Here is a 19,587-nt window from a genome sequence, read left to right on the forward strand (position 1 = left end):
GAAAACCGATCAACAACCACAAACACGGAGTCCAAGTTTCGTGGAGTTTTCGGCAAGCCCAACAACCACAAACACGGAGTCCACAAACACGAAGTCCAAGTTTTGATATGCATAAATAATATCATATATAATAATATATATTTAATATATATAATCGGGGTCGGGACAGGGCAGGGACCTCAATCCCCATCCCTGACCGTAACCTCGACCGAGGATTCCTATTAATCCTATTCCTCATCCCCACCCTGCCAAAGCAATTCCCATCCCCAACCCGATACGTTGGGAAAGTCGGGTTCCCATTGGGGATGGGGGAAATTGCCATCTCTACACATGATATAGATAACTAACGACTACTAATGGTAAGTGATAAATTTGCACATTTTGAAAATTTAGGTATTAGATTGACACGTTTTAATGTTTAGGAACCAAAGTAGCACTACGTCCAAAGTATATGTACTAATATGTAATTATTATTATTATTATTATTATTATTATTATTATTATTATTATTATTATTATTATTATTATTATTATTATTATTATTATTATTATTATTATTATTATTATTATTATTATTATTGTTATTATTATTATTATTATTATTATTAGGGTAAAATACAAAAACCTCCCCTATAGTTTCACTTTAGCAAAAATCTCCCCTCTATTTTTTAAAAATTCAACAAATACCTCCCTTTCGTCAATGATCAAGACGAAAAACATTAAAAAGATTCACTTTTTTCAAATTGCCTATGTTGCCCTTTTACGAATTGATGTGCACCTATTTTTACTAAAATAGCCCTGTCCAACCTTCCCTCTTCTTTAATTTCCCTTTGATTCTATCTCACTCTCCCCAATGTTGCAGCTTTTGCTTCTCTACTCCTCGCTCTGGCTATAACAACCACATCGGTGTCGTTGTCCCCAGAGAACACTGTCACCGACACTATAACTGGCGGCGAGCTTGCAGCAGACGTGATAGCCCTTCCCTCTGCGTACGGATCAAAGCCTAGCCCAATTGCTACCGCCCATCATTTCTTCTTCTCGTGTGCCCCAACTCCCGTCTTGGCTCATCTGGGGAGCGGTGTCAAGGGAATGGTGGGCTTCGGTCTCAACTGAATTGGGTTACCGTCACAACTTGCAGCAACGTTTAATTTCGATCGGAAGTTCACTATCTGTTTACCATCGTCAACCGCATTGGACGGAGTTATTTTCTTCGGCAATGGGCCTTATACGGTGGTTCCAGGCATCGAACTATCGAAGACACTTCAATTGGAGAAGAAGCTTGTACATTTGGATGTGGGTGCTTCGAGACTAGGGTTCAGTTCTTCGCTCTTGACCAGACAAACAACGTGCTCTGGCTTCAACCTCCATCCGATTCGCAGAGGCTCCTCATAGTTTTTCTCTCTCTTTGATTTATTAGGATTTGTATTAATAATCCTGCACTGCTTTTTGGACTAACTGCGTGAATTTTAATTTATAGACGTGTGAATGAAATTTTACTTTTTCCATCAAAGGAGATGGATGGGTTCGATAATTCAAAGGCACATTCCCAAATAACAGTATTACACCAAAAAATCTGGGGAATTCATTTTTAATCGAATATTCAAACCTCAACTAGAAACGGCGAAAAAGTTAATTAGAAAACTCACTCCGTTCTGCTTGCAATAGTCGATATCCGTCCAGTAGTCCTCCCCTTTGACGACATCAGCAGGTCAATACCGACTTGGTATGATGGCGGAGATCGATGATGTTACCACCACCCGTCTCACCCTACACTCCTGCGTCACTTTCAGCACATTAATCGTCCCTTTGATCGCCAGATCTAAAAGCTCTCTCAATTAATTAAATAAAATTAATTTCACCTGTTCTGCCTCAGAGCCTCCGAGAATGGACCTCAGGGTCTTTGACTTTATCCACATTGCAAGGGAAGCAAGGTGGAATACGCCGATGGTTCCATTAATCACGGCCACTAGAGAATCGTAGTCGAGAAGATTGATCTAGAAGAGGTGGAGACGAGACTCTTCTCCTTGTATAATCAATGTGCCATTTTCTAAACTCAATAGCAGTCAACCAGGTAGAACCAAATTAGTCGAGCGGGACAGTGTTCGAGTAGCATCATGAAGAAGAAGATGAACAATATTCGGGCAGCGTTGTGAGGAAGAAGATGAACAATATTCAGACAGATTATGGAATTGCTAAGATAGGGCTATTTTAATAAAAACATATGCACATTAATTCATAAAAAGGGTAAAAAACGTTTTCTGTCTTTGATCATTGACGAAAAAAAGGTATTTATTGAATTTTTTAAAAATAAAAAAGAGGTTTTTGTTAAAATAATAAAATTATAGAAAAAATTTTTATGATTATCAAAAACTTCAAGGAGGTTTTTGTATTTTATTATTATTATTATTATTGTTGTTATTAAGGAGGAGAAACCCCACGTAGAGTTCACCAATTCCAATGTAACCGACCAACCACCCCTTATTTCTCTCAAATTATTTTTTCCGTTATTAATTTGCGGAATTATAGGCAAAATACCAAAAGAACCCTTCTTTTAGTTTTTTTTTGGTATCTCACTATCTATTCTTTATAATGATTATTAATAACAACTTTGCAAGTGCTTCCGAGTATGTCTTTTCTCTGAAATAATGAGGGTATTTTGGTACTAAAAATAAACCTGGCTAGAGTTTGAAGTTCCCAGGAAAATTGCCATCTCGCCATCTATCCGTTGAAAGGGATGAAACCTGATCTTTATTCAAACGGCATTTTAATCCACAAAATATTTCGAACCCAGAAATGGTTTATGTTTCGAGAGCAAGCGTAGATCAGCCTCTCCATCTCTTTCCATGGCGGCTGCTTCCTTCAATTCCCGGCTGTTACTTCTTTCATGTCCCAATTACTCAACTGGGTTCCATGGACGACCCAGAATCTCAGTGGCCAAACTTGACAAGACTGCGATGAAGACATCATCAGTTGCTTTCAGTATCAACCCAGCCTCACATAAATGGCCCCAAAAAGGGAGAATCCTGCTCCCAAGTAAAGCCATAGGCGCTGGTTCTAGGTTCTTGCAAGTGAGCCAGAATGAGTTCAGAACTCATCGTCAAATGCTCAAGAAACCCATGGGTGCGAATGGCGAGACTCTTTCTGTTGGATTTCAAAGCGTAAGTGATGGTTTCTCTGCCTTTTTAGGATACTGGGTTGATGCATGTTTTCTTTTGTGTTGGTATATACATATAATGGAGAAGTGTCTTCCAGGTTTTTGGGGTTTTGCATCTCGCCATTTCACTGGGGATCATCGTAGCGATGGATAAATTCTTGAAACGGGCCTTTGTAGCCGCTGCCATTAAGTTCCCAAGTGCCCTTTTTGGGATGTTTTGTGTGTTCTCCATTCTGATGATTCTTGATTCTGTTGCTCCTTCTGCTGCGATGGGTTTGATGAAGTTCTTCGAGCCGGCAAATCTGTTTATTCAGAGATGGCTCCCGCTGTTTTACGTTCCATCTTTGGTGGTTTTACCTCTGGCTGTGAAGGATATCCCTGCTGCTTCAGGGATTAAGATCTTTTTCATCCTGGGTATATAAATTCTATCCTGTTTCTGTTTCTTTGCAATCTAAATCTATTTGAGCTTGTGAAATTCATTCAAAATGCTACTTATTAGAATGTAGTATGGATGCTTATGGCTTGCGGTTTTCTCGGAATGGGACGAATCTTTTTCACCGTGCAATTGGATTCTCTGACTGGTCTATCAGGAATTATAGTAAACATGGGTTTTTGAGTCATTCAGTGAGTTTGCTTACTGTGACTGAAGTCAAAAGATCAGTATCTATTTTATGGAAAGCAATGGATCATTCGTATACATTAATGGAGTTCCACAAAAATAGTTCTTCGAACTGTAAACAACTAGCAAAACTGCAAGTTGCACAACTAATTTGTCCTCTCTGTTGTTGCTATCTTCCAAAAGTCTGAGCCATTGTCTATATTTCTATCAAACATTTCCACATATTATCAAGACATTTGACCACAAGAAACATGAAATTCTCTTAAAAGTATTTTATTATCTAACATCACAGCCCCTGTACTTGAAAAGGCAAATACCTATCAAATAAATAATAGAGCTACCAGATGCCATTTTAGAACGTCAGTCTGTTTTCCTCATATCCTCTGCATCTAACCAAGCTGAGAAAATAAGATCAAGTGTTCTAAACTTCCTACAATTAGTTTAAACTGTTATTTACGTATCTGTTGTAATCAATGTTTTTGAAGGCATGTGAAGAACATATGCACGCCTCATGCACCTCATGCACACCTCATACAGAAAGAAAGAAAAGAACAAGAACTTCTTCTTGTTCCTCCTCCTCCTCTTGAGCAGGCTTATATGTCTCTAGAGTTCTGAACTATGGCCTCACACCTCTGGGTAGTGGAAAGCCTCACATCACGCCTCTTTATTTTAAAACACTGGTTGTAGTAAACAATGATGTATCTTCTTAGAACATCTCCATCTTGTCTAATAATTGCCTAAGGCAGAATACTTCACGTTGATATCATGCTCATTTTTTCATCAATGAGACAAGTTCGCTTCCAATAAACCACAAACTTTGATATAATCCTTTTTCTTTAAATGGTACCTACTGTCTCTTTCTACATCTTAATGCCAAATAGCTCTCCATTGAGGGAAAAAAGTATGTACTTTCTGTGCAATGAATAGATTAATGGTCAAATAATATTATAGAGGATAGATATGATTAGTGAGGTTTTATAGTACGTTATCCTAGGTATTTTTCATTTCTTCTGCTTCATTGATAAATATCATTTACTCCACTAAATCCCACCAATGTTAATCATGTCCGAGAATGTTTCTTAAGCCACAAAAAAAAAAAACTTTTTCATTCTTATTTCTGTGTTAAAGGTAATAAAAAAAAAAAAAATCTGTTAGATCTGCAACTTAAGTTCAAACAACATACTAGAGAGACTTGCATCATCATTAATCTACAAGGATTTTCTTCTTAGGCTATCATGATCAACAACGTTTTCACTGACATTGTATAATTTATTAATAGACCAACTCTCCTGTGTCAATTATATCTCATAAATGACTTAACTGAGATGACATACCATTCTCAACTCTGGAGTCTTACCAATTCTGATGATGATTAGCTCTCTACTTCATCAGACTACCAACTTATCTCAGATATTGTCCTTTGATTTAAGAACATGAGATGTACAACTTATTTAGTAACCATTCCTTACTGCAGTGTTGGAACATGAAGTGGATACATTTTGAAAAAACTATAGCTTTATTAAATACCGTGTACAACCATGCCAGTTGGCATCAGAAATGGGGTTTTCTCTGATTGGTAAGGTCAGTGTGAAACAATTAACTTCAGTTTGCCTTTGTCCAGACTGGCCCAGAGGGTCCTAATGGACTCTGGTCAAGCCTAAAAGGAGCACAGACAACTCTATCAGTTCTGAGATAATATTATGAGATTCCACTCTAAGACTCTTCTTAAAAAAGACACATGAGAGGAGATTGAACTATCAGATTCATCCATAGAGATGACAATTTGACCCGTCCCCGTGGGGCTCCACCCCACCCCGCCCCAACTTTTGGTGACTGGGGACAGGGCGGGGATGGTATTTGTCCACCCCACCCCAACTATATTTCAAAAATGGGGCGGGGAAATTTTGGCATGGGAACCGGAATCGGGTTGGGATTTCTAGCCCTGTTTGACACAGGTCAGGGTATTTGAATTCAGGGTAGGGGACAAGGCATCCAAAACCTGGCCCCGCCCCACCCTGTTGTCATTCCTATTCATCTGGGGTTTCCAGAAATTGAAGCTGTTAGCTGTTAAGCTCAATCCTTCTGATACCTATCCGAAAGCCAAGCATAAACTCTAACCAGTAGTAACAACCACCAGTAAGATTTCCAGTTCTGTATTGACAAATCTATCAGAAGCCCACATTCCTTTTGATATCGTGGTATATTTGTCAAATCCTGATTCTTTTGAACTAGTAGTTAATGACTAGAGTTTTTTTCTCTTGCCTAGACTCTTGGTCTAAGAGATTGGTTTAATATGTATGGGACATCAGAAAATTATTCTTTCTCCTAGGACAGAGAATATGTTAGGTATCTTATCTACAACATTAACACTCTAAGGTATCTTCCATGGTTGATTAAAGAATAGTATATCACACACAAAAGTGGGAGACTTTAACAATCTCTAGAAGCTCAAAATTAGGCACCTCAAACTTCAGATTTTGAACAAAATTTTTATATCAATTAAGTCATTTTGCATTAGATCTCCAAATGGTTATTTGAATCATTTGAAGGTTCATTTACTTCTGATGACATGTTTTGTCACGGGAAGCCATCAGGATGTCCTAGTTTGAGTATCTTGAAACTTGTATGCTTCCTGACCAAGCTAGTTTCTGTCTTTTGGTTTTCATGCCTGATTGTCTGCATCCTGTTGGATGTTAACAGAGAGATATGCTAGGCTAGACTTTCATTGTTTCTGTAACCTACATACTCATGTAAGTAATATATTACAGTCTGATAGCCTTAGGTAATGTCCATATTGTATGTAACGAATGCTTAAATTGATAATTGATATTATTATTATTATTATTATTATTATTATTATTATTATTATTATTATTATTATTATTATTATTATTATCAGAAGATTTGTTTTAGCCATGTAAAACTGGAAAAATAATTATATTTTTCAACTTTGAAAACAAATATCTAAAGAAAAAGTAACTGATCTTGAAGGATTTCATCAAAACCAATATTTAGATCATGCTAATTTAGATTTTAGAACATCTAATGATGTAAGATATAGAATCGCTGTCCTCATTCTCAATTTCTTGTTGAATTTTGAGTAGGTAATTCTTTTTTTTTTCTTTCTACAAAATGAGAGGGGCTCTTCCCTTTGTTCTTTTGCAGTTGGGGGTTGGCTGGCTTCACTTTCTGTTGCAGGTTACACAGCTATAGCTGTAAGGAAGATTGTAAAGACAGAAATGGTAGCTGCAGAGCCTATGGCAAAACCTTCTCCATTCTCACGAATTGAAGTTTTGGCATGGACAGGGATTTTTGTTTCATCATTTGCTACAGCATTGCTATATCCAACAGCACTTGGAACAAATGCAAGAACTTGCCTTCCTTTCTTACTTGCAGCTACCGTGCTAGGTTACATGGTTGGCTCTGGGTAAAATGCTTCTTCCCTTTTATTATGTAAAAAACAGCATATATTTTAATCTTCTTGCAATGTCATTTTTCTTCACATCAGCCTCACTATGTTGTTTGGTTTTGTAGGTTGCCATCTGATGTCAAGAAGGTCTTCCATCCAATTATATGTTGTGCACTATCTGCAGATCTTGCTGCATTTGCTTTTGGGTATTTGTCCCAGTCTGGACTGGATGCTGTTCTAGGTTTAAAACTTTCTTAATGTCATAGCATCCTTTTGTTTATTTGTTAGTCCTTATCCTTATGTTTTTTGAGAGGTTAGATTTATTTAAACTATGTACAATAATTTTTAGAATTCCAACATCTTGCCAAGGTACCTACCAATGGATTCCCACACCATATGCACAGGGTTGGAACCTATAATTTGGAGATTCTCACCAGGACATCTTCTAGTCAAATATATTCTTCCTAATTTTATGGTCCCATAAATCTGGTTGTCAGATTCTTTTTGTGGACAACTTGCCATATTATTTCGGTCAAAATGGTGTGACAGTGAAGTCATTATCAACTGATTTGTTTGTTCAAGGATAGGAAAGATATTCTATGTGCGCTAATGGAGAATTAATCCACAAGTGCAAAATAGCAACCAGTTGTTCCAAGAATAGTCTCATGGCCCCATGTACATGTTTCCCCTAGCCTACAGTCCAAGGGTTTCAGAATGTTCTGGTTAACAATAGGGTTATGTCACAAGAAGACAAGATACTTAAAGTTATCTTAGGAATTAATAGCACTGGAATATGGCTTAATTTTTAAAGTGCATCCATATTGAACATCAAATAATCGTCTTACTGTGCACATCATCGTCATCATCTAAGCCTTGTCCCCACTTATGAGCCCCTAAATCAGTTTTTACTACTTCAACCCATGTTCTTTTTGGTCTGTCCCAATCTCTTCTGGCCCCTTGTAACATATCACTGCTTCTTATGGGTGCTGTATTCGATCTTCTTAACATGTAACCAAACCATCTTACTCTACTTTTCCCTATTTTGTTACCTATTGGAGTTACTCCTAGGTTCCTTCAAGTAAATTAATATCTAATCCTGCCCTTTCTAGTTTTCCCACTCATCTATCTCAACATTGTCATTTCTCCCACATTCATTTTTTAGACATATTGTTTCTTGACTAACCAATACTCTGCTCCATACAACATTGTTGGTCTCACAACCATTTTATAAAGTTTCTTTTTAGCCCAAGTATTGTTCTCCTATCACATAAGACTCCAAATGCACTCATCTATTTTGCCCATCCTACTCCATTTCTATGGGTGACACCATCCTCATTCTCTCCCTTGCTATGCATTATCAAACCAAGGTAATGGAAGAGATCACAATGAGTTGCCAATATTACAATTCATGGTTACCTGTCTAAGGTGTCTGATCTCTTCTAGTTATAGATACTTTTGATGGAGTTAGGAGTTGACTTTGAAACACCTCTAATTTTGTATAATCAAGCATTCAAGCTGTGACTAGCACTAAGTATATTGAAGTTGGTCATCACTTCATCAGGGAAAAAGTTATGTTTGGTGATATTTGTTTGCCATTTGTAAATCAGAAGATCAATTGGATGATATTCTTAGAAAAGGAGTTGTGAAGGTACTAAAAGATAATATTTTCGTCAATCTGGGCATAATAAATATCTATGCTCAGCTTGAGAACTGTTGGGTTGTTGCCTTTTTTCATTATATGTTATTTCTTTATTGTGTCAGGGAATAATTATCCTTTTGCTCTCTTAAAAGAGGTAAATGAATGAGCATGTGCCCAGGTATTTTGGTCTCATTACATGACTCTTTTCGTCCTTTTTTTCTCATCTCTTTCTTTCTCTTCCCTTTCTTGCAATAACAGGGATGGAACCAAACCTACCATATCACCTCTTGAGTTCTTGGTTTTGATTTTTTATTCTTGAATCTAAGTTCTAGTTTTTTGACTTTTCCATGGACCTTGAACTAATTCATTATACTAGAAATTTAGTCACTGATCTTGAAGTTCCTATTGTATCACCTCTTGAAATCTTGATTTTGATTTTTGGTTCTTGAATCAAATTTTTTCTAGTTTTTTTACTTCTCCATGGACCTTAAAACATCATTCTAGTAATTTAGTTACTGATATTGAAGTTCTTACTGGAATCCTTGATTCTCGGAATCATTAAGCATGAACCTACATTTATCCTACATTCTTACATACATCTTTTTCCTTTTTAGAATCCTAAATACCATAATGATTCTGTTTTTTTTTACCAAAACCCCCTGTATCTTCTTTTTAAAATAGATAAGTCCTCTGCTCCTGAAATGCCAAAGTTGTTTCTAGTAAAATTTATGATCACCAAATGTAGGAATCATATCTTTCCTACTTCTAACCATAGAATGATTAGGATCTTAGATTTACCTGATAAACAAGTCTACAGGAATGCTAGTTATGAGTCATTGTCAGGTCTACCAGGCATATTCCTAATATCTTCTTAATGATAAGTGGTCTATGGCTAGTGATGCATGAGATTCGGGTAATAAGAACCTACAGTATCTCATTCAAATGCTGTTCAAATAGAATAACATATAGATGGTTTTCAATGAGACACAAATATTATTTTCTAAAGTTCCCAAATTGGAAAATTCTTATTTTTTTAGAAGAATTGTGGTTTGCTTCCTAATGTTCTATGCATATCAGTTGAGATTTTTATCCTTCTTCCCCCTGTAGCTAAAGTAGTAGTATCATCGTTTGTGCAGGATACTACCTCACAAAAGTATCATCTAATCCTGGAGCTGGTGACATTCTAATGGGATTTTTGGGATCTGTAATTATTTCTTTTGCTTTTTCAATGTTCAAACAAAGAAAGGTAACAAGCAATTTTCATTTTGTGGAGTTCAAATCTGTGGAGGACATGGCTGTTTCATTTTGTATATATTGTAGCTAGCTTTTAATTTTCAAGTGAACTTTATGGTATGGTTTGGTAGACCAAAGCATAACGATTAGGTAGAATTCATGCATGGATGGCACAACCATTCTTTGAAAAATTCCTTTGTCCAAAATCCATCAAGTTATTTGATCATAAGAATGCAACTAATGGCACCATATGGAAGGTACGAAGGGAAGCCTAGGAATGTAAGAGACATACAAGATGGGATTATTTATTTGTGAATCCACCAGTATATGCACCATATGAACCAGCTTGCTGTGGGTATACAAAGAACACGTGAGGAGTCACTGATATATATATATATATATGACTGTTATCTGACTGTTGGGATGTTGGGATAAGGCATGGATGATGATGAATGTTATCAAATCTCCCTATTTAGTTATTGCCTAAATTGCCTGTTGGAAGAGACTTATGTTGTAATGTACTCTTTTGCAGCTTGTCAAGAGGCATGCGACAGAGATTTTCTCATCTGTGATCATATCAACAATATTCTCATTGTATTCAACTGCTCTCATAGGGCGTCTTGTCGGGTTGGAACCTTCTCTGACTGTATCTATTTTACCCAGATGTATAACCGTGGCATTAGCTCTCAGTATTGTATCCTTTTTTGAAGGTATAGTAGCCTTTTGATACTTGGTTGTCATTAGGAATAATCTTGTTTCTGAAGATATATTGGTTCCTAGTAAGCATAATTATTTTAAGTTCATCATATGAAATAGACCATAGTGTTCTCCATTAGCGGTTTGCAGGAAACCTTTGTAAAAAAGGGCAGCCCAATGCCTGAGGCTCCTAATAATGCGGGGTCTGGGGAGGGACAGATGTGCACAGCCTTACCCCTGCACATACATAGAGATGCTGTTTTCAAGATTTGAACCCTGGCCACCCAAGTTTACTTTTTGCAGGAAACCTTTGTGTTAAGTTTATTTATCCTGGTAGTGATCATATTTCTTGTTACAAACTAGATACTTGAATCAACAGGTAAGCCACATGAGTCCTACTTTCCTATTCCACTCTATTAAGGGTCAAACTGTCTGTCTGTTAACTTAATCATCAGATCTTTTCTTGGTACTGAATTCACATCCTTTTCATCCTCCTTTTAGCTCTTTTAGGACCCTTAACCTACATCAGATCATCCCTTGGTCTCTTACTGTTGCAATAGGTTCTTATAGGCAGATGGCAAACCCATCTACATTGACTTTTTCTCGTCCTGTCACCACTGCTGCTAATCATAGATTCCCATGAATGCACCCATTTCTAATTCAATCCTTGTCAGTCCAACAACTCATCCTTCTTAATATCCTCATCAGTGCTATTGTCTTGTGGATTTGTTGCTTCTCATATAAACCACATAAGAATTAAAATGCCTAATGACAGAAAACAGGTATTACCACTTTATTTTTCTGTAACTATTTCTTAAAAACAAGTTTGCTTTCTTTGGTTGCAGGTGTCAATGCATCTCTAACAGCTGCTGTAGTTGTATTAACGGGTCTGATAGGAGCAAATTTTGTGCAAGCAATGCTTGATAAACTTCGCTTGAGTGATCCTATTGCTCGTGGAATAGCAACTGCCTCTAGGTATGCACCTCTTCTTTGCAAATGATAAATCCATTTCTATTCATCAACCCAATATTGGAGCAAGAAAACCATGGGTCCTGCAAAGTGCAGAATTTTAAGCTTTATGATGTAAGCAGTAAATATTATGGTCCACAACCACATCTTTCATGCACTTTGTAGGACATCATATCCAGACCCATCATTTTGTGCTAAAGTATTGATGCCAACATGGTATATGACATGGGTATAAGTATAGGAAGTGTCAGATTCACTAATTACCTACCCCCTTTCGGTCTTTAGCATGGTTTTCAAAACTGAACCAGACCGGATGGTCAGACCGAAAAACCGGGAATGGGTCACCTGACCGGTTCCATTTTACCCCAAAACCGCTTTTGGGCCAAAAACAGTTGATTTGATCAGCAAACTGCTGACCCAGGTGGTCGAACCGTTGAACCATCAACCCAGACAACAGTTTTTGGCCATTTTCACTTTTTTTAAATTTTTAATTTTTTTTTTCTTTCAGAGCGGGCCATCTGTTCGGACCAGGTGGTCAGACCGTTTGGCCCGGGAACCGGACCCAAGAACGGTTCCCTGTCTAGTCCGGTTTTAAAAACCTTGGTCTTTAGTTTTGATGGGTTGAGTATGTAGGAGCAATATATTTGAACAAGCATCCAACATTAATTATTATACACTGTTAAAAAATGAAAATTATTGTACTTTCAAATCAGCACTATTTTGCACTATTTAAGATCAATTTAACTTTTTGAACCATAAACTTCTAGTAGATAGTTTAGTCATTAGCATATTGCAATTTATTTACTGCATCCTTCTGTTCCTAATCTTCTCTTTATAGGATTAATCAGTAACATAATGGAAATTTATTGATAATCACCAACTTCCTGTAATTGAATTCTTGTACATTATGTTTGACTTTAAGATTTCTAAATTTGTAGAAACATCCAATTTATAAATTATTGAATCTATTGTATGTGGATAAGTTCGGACCCTTAAAAGTACATTCCTGACCCATTTCTGCTACATAGAAGTTTTATTCCATGTTGTATAAAGTTTTAAGTAAGTCCACAGAAGAGAGCTTTCTTTTCAAGTAATATGGCCTTGATAGGAATTGTGTGTGTAGTTCAACTGTATCGATGTTCTGCAAACCTGTAAAGTGCTTGCTGGTATAGAGGTTTGGTCAGGTCTGAGTTAGGAATAGCCAGGGTGAAGGGGTAGACAGTTCAGCTAGGTTCTTCAGTAAAAGATGAGGTGAAGCTCTACTAATGAGCAATCAGGTTGAATTCTATCTACTCAAACTTAGGGAACTGGTAGGTTCAGATTTTTTGCCAGATCAGTTGACTGCCAAAGTGAGCGGTTCTATCAGCTTGTCCATTTTTTAAATAAAAAAAAAAGAAGGTAAAGGAAATTCAAAGTGCAAATCTATATATGTTAAAAGTTGTTTATTCTGCTTGTTGCTTCAGTGCTCATGGATTGGGAACAGCAGCATTATCAGCAAAGGAACCTGAAGCTCTCCCATTTTGTGCCATCGCCTATGCGCTCACTGGTATATTTGGCTCATTGATTTGCTCAGTACCAGCAGTAAGGCAGAGCTTGCTTTTTATTGTTGGGTGAAACTACCTGCCACTAATCTGTGATCATGTATGGGTAGTGGTATCATTACACACATCTCTTGGAGTAATTTTTCAGCTTTGCAGAAAAGATTATATTAGTGAAATGGTCTGGAAAATACAGCCCATCAGCATCAAGAGCATCAGTCTTTTGCAGTATGGCGTCCATAAGCTCAGATTTTTAGATCCAGTCATTCACAAGGAGACTATTGGATCCATGAGAGAATATAAAATAAAGAATTAAATTTTAAGGCTTTCACCTCATAGATTCATATTTTCCCTTAGATCTCTTTCCCATATGCCTTATTCTATGCTTCAGAAATTCAATCATAATATGCAGGAGGATCCTAGTAGGGACACTAATCTCTTGGCTTTAAATTCCACTTCAGTTGTAGTGTTACTGTCAAATTATTGTGAATCTCTCATAGAAGCTAGTAAATTGGAATTTCCTTAAGTGCAATAAAACCAAATGATAAAATTTCAAAACAATCAAGAATGTTTAACCTGACTATTCACAATAAAGTCCAATCAATTTATCATGCCTCATCGATTGGAGACCCAAAAAAAACCCCTTATTTGAAATTATTATTAAAAAAATATATAGTTGGAAATACCTTGACAAAACCATTTGTCATCAGTTAACCAAATCTTATTCCAGCCAAACAAGTAGACCTAACTGGATATGGCATCTCATAGATGAGCAATGCCATTACCAGTAATATTCATGGTATAGCCTTAAGTGGTACAAATGGTTTTTAACTCAAAGTGACTAAAATGATAGATTGAAAAAAATGGAAATTTCTCAAGCCAAAAGATAAAATATTCCCTGTAGTAGAGTTGTTAATGTGACTGCATCACAACACAAGGACTATTTGTAAAACTGATGCATTCAATATTTCTTGTGGATGATTAGACAGTAGACACCCCCCTCCCCCTGCTGAATTCTAATGCTACAGTAGTAGCATTAGCATTCTTCTTTGTGATATAGAGGAATACTAGTAGGCAGCTTCTGTGCAGGCACCATTTTCACAACTGGTGGATGTATGTGGTGGGGCTGTTGCCCAGATGAACTGCCTTATATATATATATATATATATATATATATATATATAAAGGGAAATTACTTAGTGTAATGGTAAAATCCCAGGCTTACAAGTGTGAGAAAGCAGGTTCAAGACTGATAGCAGCCATTTGCCCATGGCCCGATGGCTGAGATGTCCACTTGGCATCCTTCCAATATGAAGGCGCAGGATCGAACCAGTAAAACTCCAGGCTCTCTCATGGTAATGTAAGTGGACCTTGCGTGCTCCCTTCTCTCTTTACCACCCCTTAATCCCCTGCAACGTGTAATACCAAAAAAAAGGAAAAAAAAAAAAGAAACTGAGAGCAATCATTTTATGCAACAAAAATAAAACGCCAAAGGCAAAAGGTTAGGTTTGTATCTAGTCTACCCCTCCCAAGACCCAGATGGCCGGACCAACAAATGGAAGCAAATGACAATGGTACGTTCAAAGGTGTGTGTTTGCTTCTCAATAGCCCTTTAGAAAAAATATGGTACGTTCGTGTGATTTTCTCTTTTTTTTTTTACCTTTTTTTGGTGAAACAACTTCTTGAGGAGGAGAAGGTGCCAACTGGCTCAGTTGGTAAGGTCTCTAGGAGATGGGCTACCCTGTTGATCAGTAGCCCCAGGAGTCAAACTTTCTTGAGGGTCATTTTTGTCTCTGACAACCCCTCAACTTTGCGAAAAGGCCAATTTCAAATTTCAATCCTAATGAATAAAAAGGGTCATTTTTTACTCCCATACTTTGATAAAAAGGCCATTTGTAGGTAAAAACAGACAACACTACTAAAGTTTGAAAATGGGTCACCTTAATAAAGTTAATTAAGTAAATTACTTCAGGGTATAATTAAATGACCCTAAAGTATTTAATTTACTTAATTAAATTAACTAAGTAAATTAAAAAAATAAATTAATATAATTAAGTGAATTAAGCAACTAAATAAGTAAATTAAATTTATTAAGAAAACAAAGTTAATTAATTAAATTTGATAAAAAAAGTTAATTGATCTAAATAAGTAAATTAAGCCAATTAAGCAAGGTTTTAAAAACCAACCCAAAACGGAACCACTTTGGTCACTATTTTCTAGGTCAACAGTTCAATTTTTGGTCCAAATGGATCATCAACCCATGACATTTTGAAAAACAAAAAATAAAATATAATTAAAAAAATATAACCCCAAAACAATTTACTAAATCGAACAATTTAGCAATTCAACCATTTTGGTCAACAATTTGTCAACCAAGTTAAAAATCCCGAGCAGTCAAAGTGTTCAACCTAGGAATTGGTCAATTGTCTAGTTCCATTTTAAACCTAGGTGGTTGAACCATTCAACCCAAGAACCAATCAATTGCCCAATTACATTTTATAATTGGCTCAGAATTTTTCAAAAAAAAAAACATTGACTTGGTTAACAAACCATTGTTCTAGATGGTTGAACTGCTAAATTTTTCGAAGAATTAATGGTTTTTGAGTCATTTTTATTTTAATTATATTTTTTTAAATACCATGGGTTGATTCATTTAGACCGAACAACCCAACTATTGACCTAGAAACTTGTGACCAAAGTGGTTCCATTTTGGGTCATTTTTTAAATTACCTTGCTTAATTGGCTTAATTTACTTATTTAGATTAACTAGTAATTATGTACATGCATTGCACGTGAAATTTTTTCTTCATAATAATTAATTAAAATTTAGATATATCATAGTTAAGATAGAAATTGAAAATGAACAAAAGTAACAATATGATTAAAATAAACTTAAATGCTTATATTAAATTTTATATTTTATTTCCATTGTTGATAAAATTATCTCTTATGTATAATACTTATTTTTGTTTAATATAATGAATGTATAATATTAGAGGTGTACCCAATATTTTACGTTTTATAAATATATAACATTAGATAGGTACCCGAAATTTTCTCTATTTTTCTATTTTTTGTGATTCTTTCTGTTTTCTATTTAAAAAATTAGTATTTGACTATGACATCATTTCATTTTTAGGTTGATTTTAAATTTGGCATTTTTATTTTTATCCTTAATTAAAATACTTTTTACATTCCATACTTATTTTGTTTAGCATAATGAATATACAATATTAGAGATATGCCCAATTATTTTTTTGTATTATATATTTTATTAACCCGTTTAACCCCAAATAGTTGCATTGCTTACCCACCACCTAGAGCTAAGAAAATGGTTTGTTTTCAAAATATTTATGTTTATATTATTACAATCAATGTTGTGGATATAATTAGTAGAATTTAATGAAGAGAAAAATGTATCTTAAATATAGGATTTAATGAGAGAATATCTTTTATATATGGATTTAATGAGAGAGAATAAGAAAATAGTTTTATTTCCAATTGGTTTTCAATTTTATATTCAATTTCCATCATTAATAAAAACATTTCTTATTTATCATACTTATTATTGTTTAATATGTCAAATATATGATGTTAAAAATGTTCTCAATTTTTTTAATTTCTATATTTTTTGCATTTTATCTATTTTTGAATTTTATTATTTAATTCTAGCAAGATGGATTGGCCCATTTGACCCAAAATGGTTTAATTTCATACCACCACCTAGATGAAAATACTATTTTTTTCTAGACAGATTTTAAAAGTATAAGTTTTTATGTTATTAGAATTATTAATTTATTATGTATGGATTTAATTAATAGAATTTAATTGTGAGAAGAAACAAAAATGACTTAAATAAAGGTGAATGCAAGTTAATACCTTGAATATTGGATTTAAGGAGATGGAATCGAATGCATTAAATATCTTAAAATTACCAGTTTTCAACTTATTTAATATCAATAACCCATTACTCTATTTGCCCTCAATTTGTATCAACATTAAATATGGAGGAGTAATTTTTGTCCTAAAAAAATTCATAAATATTCTTAAGGTTGTTGGTGCTTTTTAAAGTAGTATTGATTAGCCTTGTTTATTTAATTTAATTAAATTAATTAACTTTATTTCTTTAATTCATTTAATTGCTTAATTTACTTAATTATATTAATTAATTAAATAAATTATATACTCTAAGGCCATTTAATTAATTAAGTAAATTAAACTTAATTATACTTTAGGATCATTTAATTAGACCCTAAAATAATTTGCTTAATTAACTTTATTAAAGTTGCTCATTTTTAAACTTTAGGGTCGAAAGTGGCTTTTTTCAAACTTTAGTAGTGCCACATAATGTTGCCTAAATGGATCTGTTCGTGTTGTTTCCAAATGTGGTATGATTTTGCTTACAAATGGTCTTTCTATCAAAGTCTACGGTCAAAATTGGCCCTTTCCAATCGTTAGGATTGAAATTGGCCTTTTTACAAAGTTGAGGGGTTCTTAGAGACAAAAATCCATGAAAAAAGTATTACCAACTCAATTCCATGCCCAAGAGATGGAGAAGTGAATATTCCTCACCATTAACTTGCAAAATGTAAGCAATTTAGGGGATTGAAAGGAAAATTAAATAAAAAATTGAGCCCATAGACAACAAAGAGACTACTTCCATCATTTTTTGATACAGATATGTTATATTGATGCTTATCCTTTTTTTCCTGCATAATACACCACATGTCTAGAATATTGTCAATTCATGTCAATCCACCCCTCATTTGTAAAGGGTGTCTACGATTCGATTAACCAAACTATGGGCATATTTTGTAAATTGAACCGGTGGTACTAGTTTTTTCATTTCTCTAATCCGAAACCAAATCAGTACCACCGGTTAAATGGCCCTTCTATTTTTTATATTTATAATATAATTATATAAATATATGTATAATATTATATTATAAATAATAAATGATGCATAATATATTATAAATATTTTAAAAATATATAATATATTTATAAATAGATTATTCTAAATATAATATAGAAAATATGTGACATATATTAAATATATATATATATATATACATATACTAGTCGGTTCAATTAACTGCCAATTTTTTTGTAGGTTAACAAAAAATAGAACTGGTCCTTCAATTTTTCAAAAATTCTAAACCAAAACTGAACTGATCGGTTCGGTTAACCGCATTTTGAGATTCAGTTTTTTTCGGTTTGGTTTGGTTTGGTTTTTTTATTTTTCATGGACATCCCTACTCCACTGAAATGGGTCTCAAACACAATGTTCTAGATATGTGGCTTAAGATTCACCTATAAAGAAATGTATCCATGGCATTTCTCAAGAAGAAAAACACATTTAATGTTAGTGATTTAGTGTATGTATATATAAAAACAAAGCCCTTGGATGGGAAGGCTCCCCTTTTACATGTAGTCAAGCCAGGGCTAAATTAGCTTGCTTTTGGATATGCATTAGGATTTGTGTTTTTAAAGCCCTAATTTCAGGTTTTGTGTTTTGGGGCTTTAAAGCATTTTAATTATAAATGGACCAAATCATGATTTGATTCGAATTCAAATCCGATGCTATTTTGACGGAGTTAGATAGCCTTCTTCCCTATTGGATTTTTGGACTGGATTAGATCAAATAATAAAATTCTCAAATTTCATTCCATTTTGTATAATTATATAAGAATATTGTAATTTTTATATTACTTAATTTTTATAAAAAAATATGCATATATATGATAAAAATAATTGAAAAAATAATTGTTTTTTTTTGTTTATTCTTTAAATCAGATCGGATCAAATTTGGATATCCAACATCCTTAATGGATTCAAATTCAAATTGACCTTTGTGAAAGATTGGATCTTCGAATCTGATCAGACATGAGATTTATATTTCCGATCGGATTTGAATATAATCCCTAAGAACACTTATGAAAAGCTTAAAACACTTCTCGTCACAATTTTGTTTACCACCACGCAAGCTCAGAAGATGATGAAGAAACCTATCCAAAGGCTAAGTTTTGTCTTTTTGTGCTAGGCAAGGCAAGTAAGTAGGTTATCTACTCTATCAAATTTGGTGAATTGGTGATTGTGATATGTGTTTCCATCAAATAGAAAACTCCACTCAAAGGCTTGCTAGGTACTGTTTGGATAGTGCATTTGGAACAAAATGTATTGAATTATATTGATTTTTTATCGTTATAATATAGTTTATTTACCTATCAAAAATAAATAAATAAATAAATAATCCTTTGATGTAGCCATATTATTTATGTTATAGGTATGTGTACATACCAACGCTGTCATCGGGACAGGGTAAAACTG

At 34.5% G+C, this 19,587-nt stretch overlaps 1 protein-coding gene across 2 annotated transcripts; it reads left to right on the forward strand.

Moving 5' to 3' along the window:
- The first annotated feature begins 2,725 nt into the window (after nt 1–2,725).
- LOC104600399 (plastidal glycolate/glycerate translocator 1, chloroplastic) lies at nt 2,726–13,593 on the forward strand. 2 transcript variants are annotated; one of them, XM_010263324.2, is made up of 8 exons: nt 2,726–3,158; nt 3,253–3,568; nt 6,939–7,200; nt 7,308–7,423; nt 9,958–10,067; nt 10,587–10,764; nt 11,596–11,725; nt 13,183–13,593. In XM_010263324.2, the coding sequence occupies exons 1-8, from the start codon at nt 2,844–2,846 to the stop codon at nt 13,331–13,333; spliced, it is 1,578 nt and encodes a 525-aa protein (XP_010261626.1). In that variant the 5' UTR covers nt 2,726–2,843; the 3' UTR covers nt 13,334–13,593. The 2 variants fall into 2 exon arrangements, with proteins under 2 accessions (XP_010261626.1, XP_088751524.1); XM_088895398.1 differs by having other exon boundaries at nt 2,742–3,158; nt 7,080–7,200.
- The last annotated feature ends 5,994 nt before the right edge of the window (nt 13,594–19,587 follow it).

The sequence above is a fragment of the Nelumbo nucifera genome, chromosome 1 (genome assembly GCF_055504915.1).
Source record: "Nelumbo nucifera cultivar China Antique chromosome 1, China Antique-T2T, whole genome shotgun sequence".
Classification (NCBI taxonomy): Eukaryota; Viridiplantae; Streptophyta; class Magnoliopsida; order Proteales; family Nelumbonaceae; genus Nelumbo; species Nelumbo nucifera.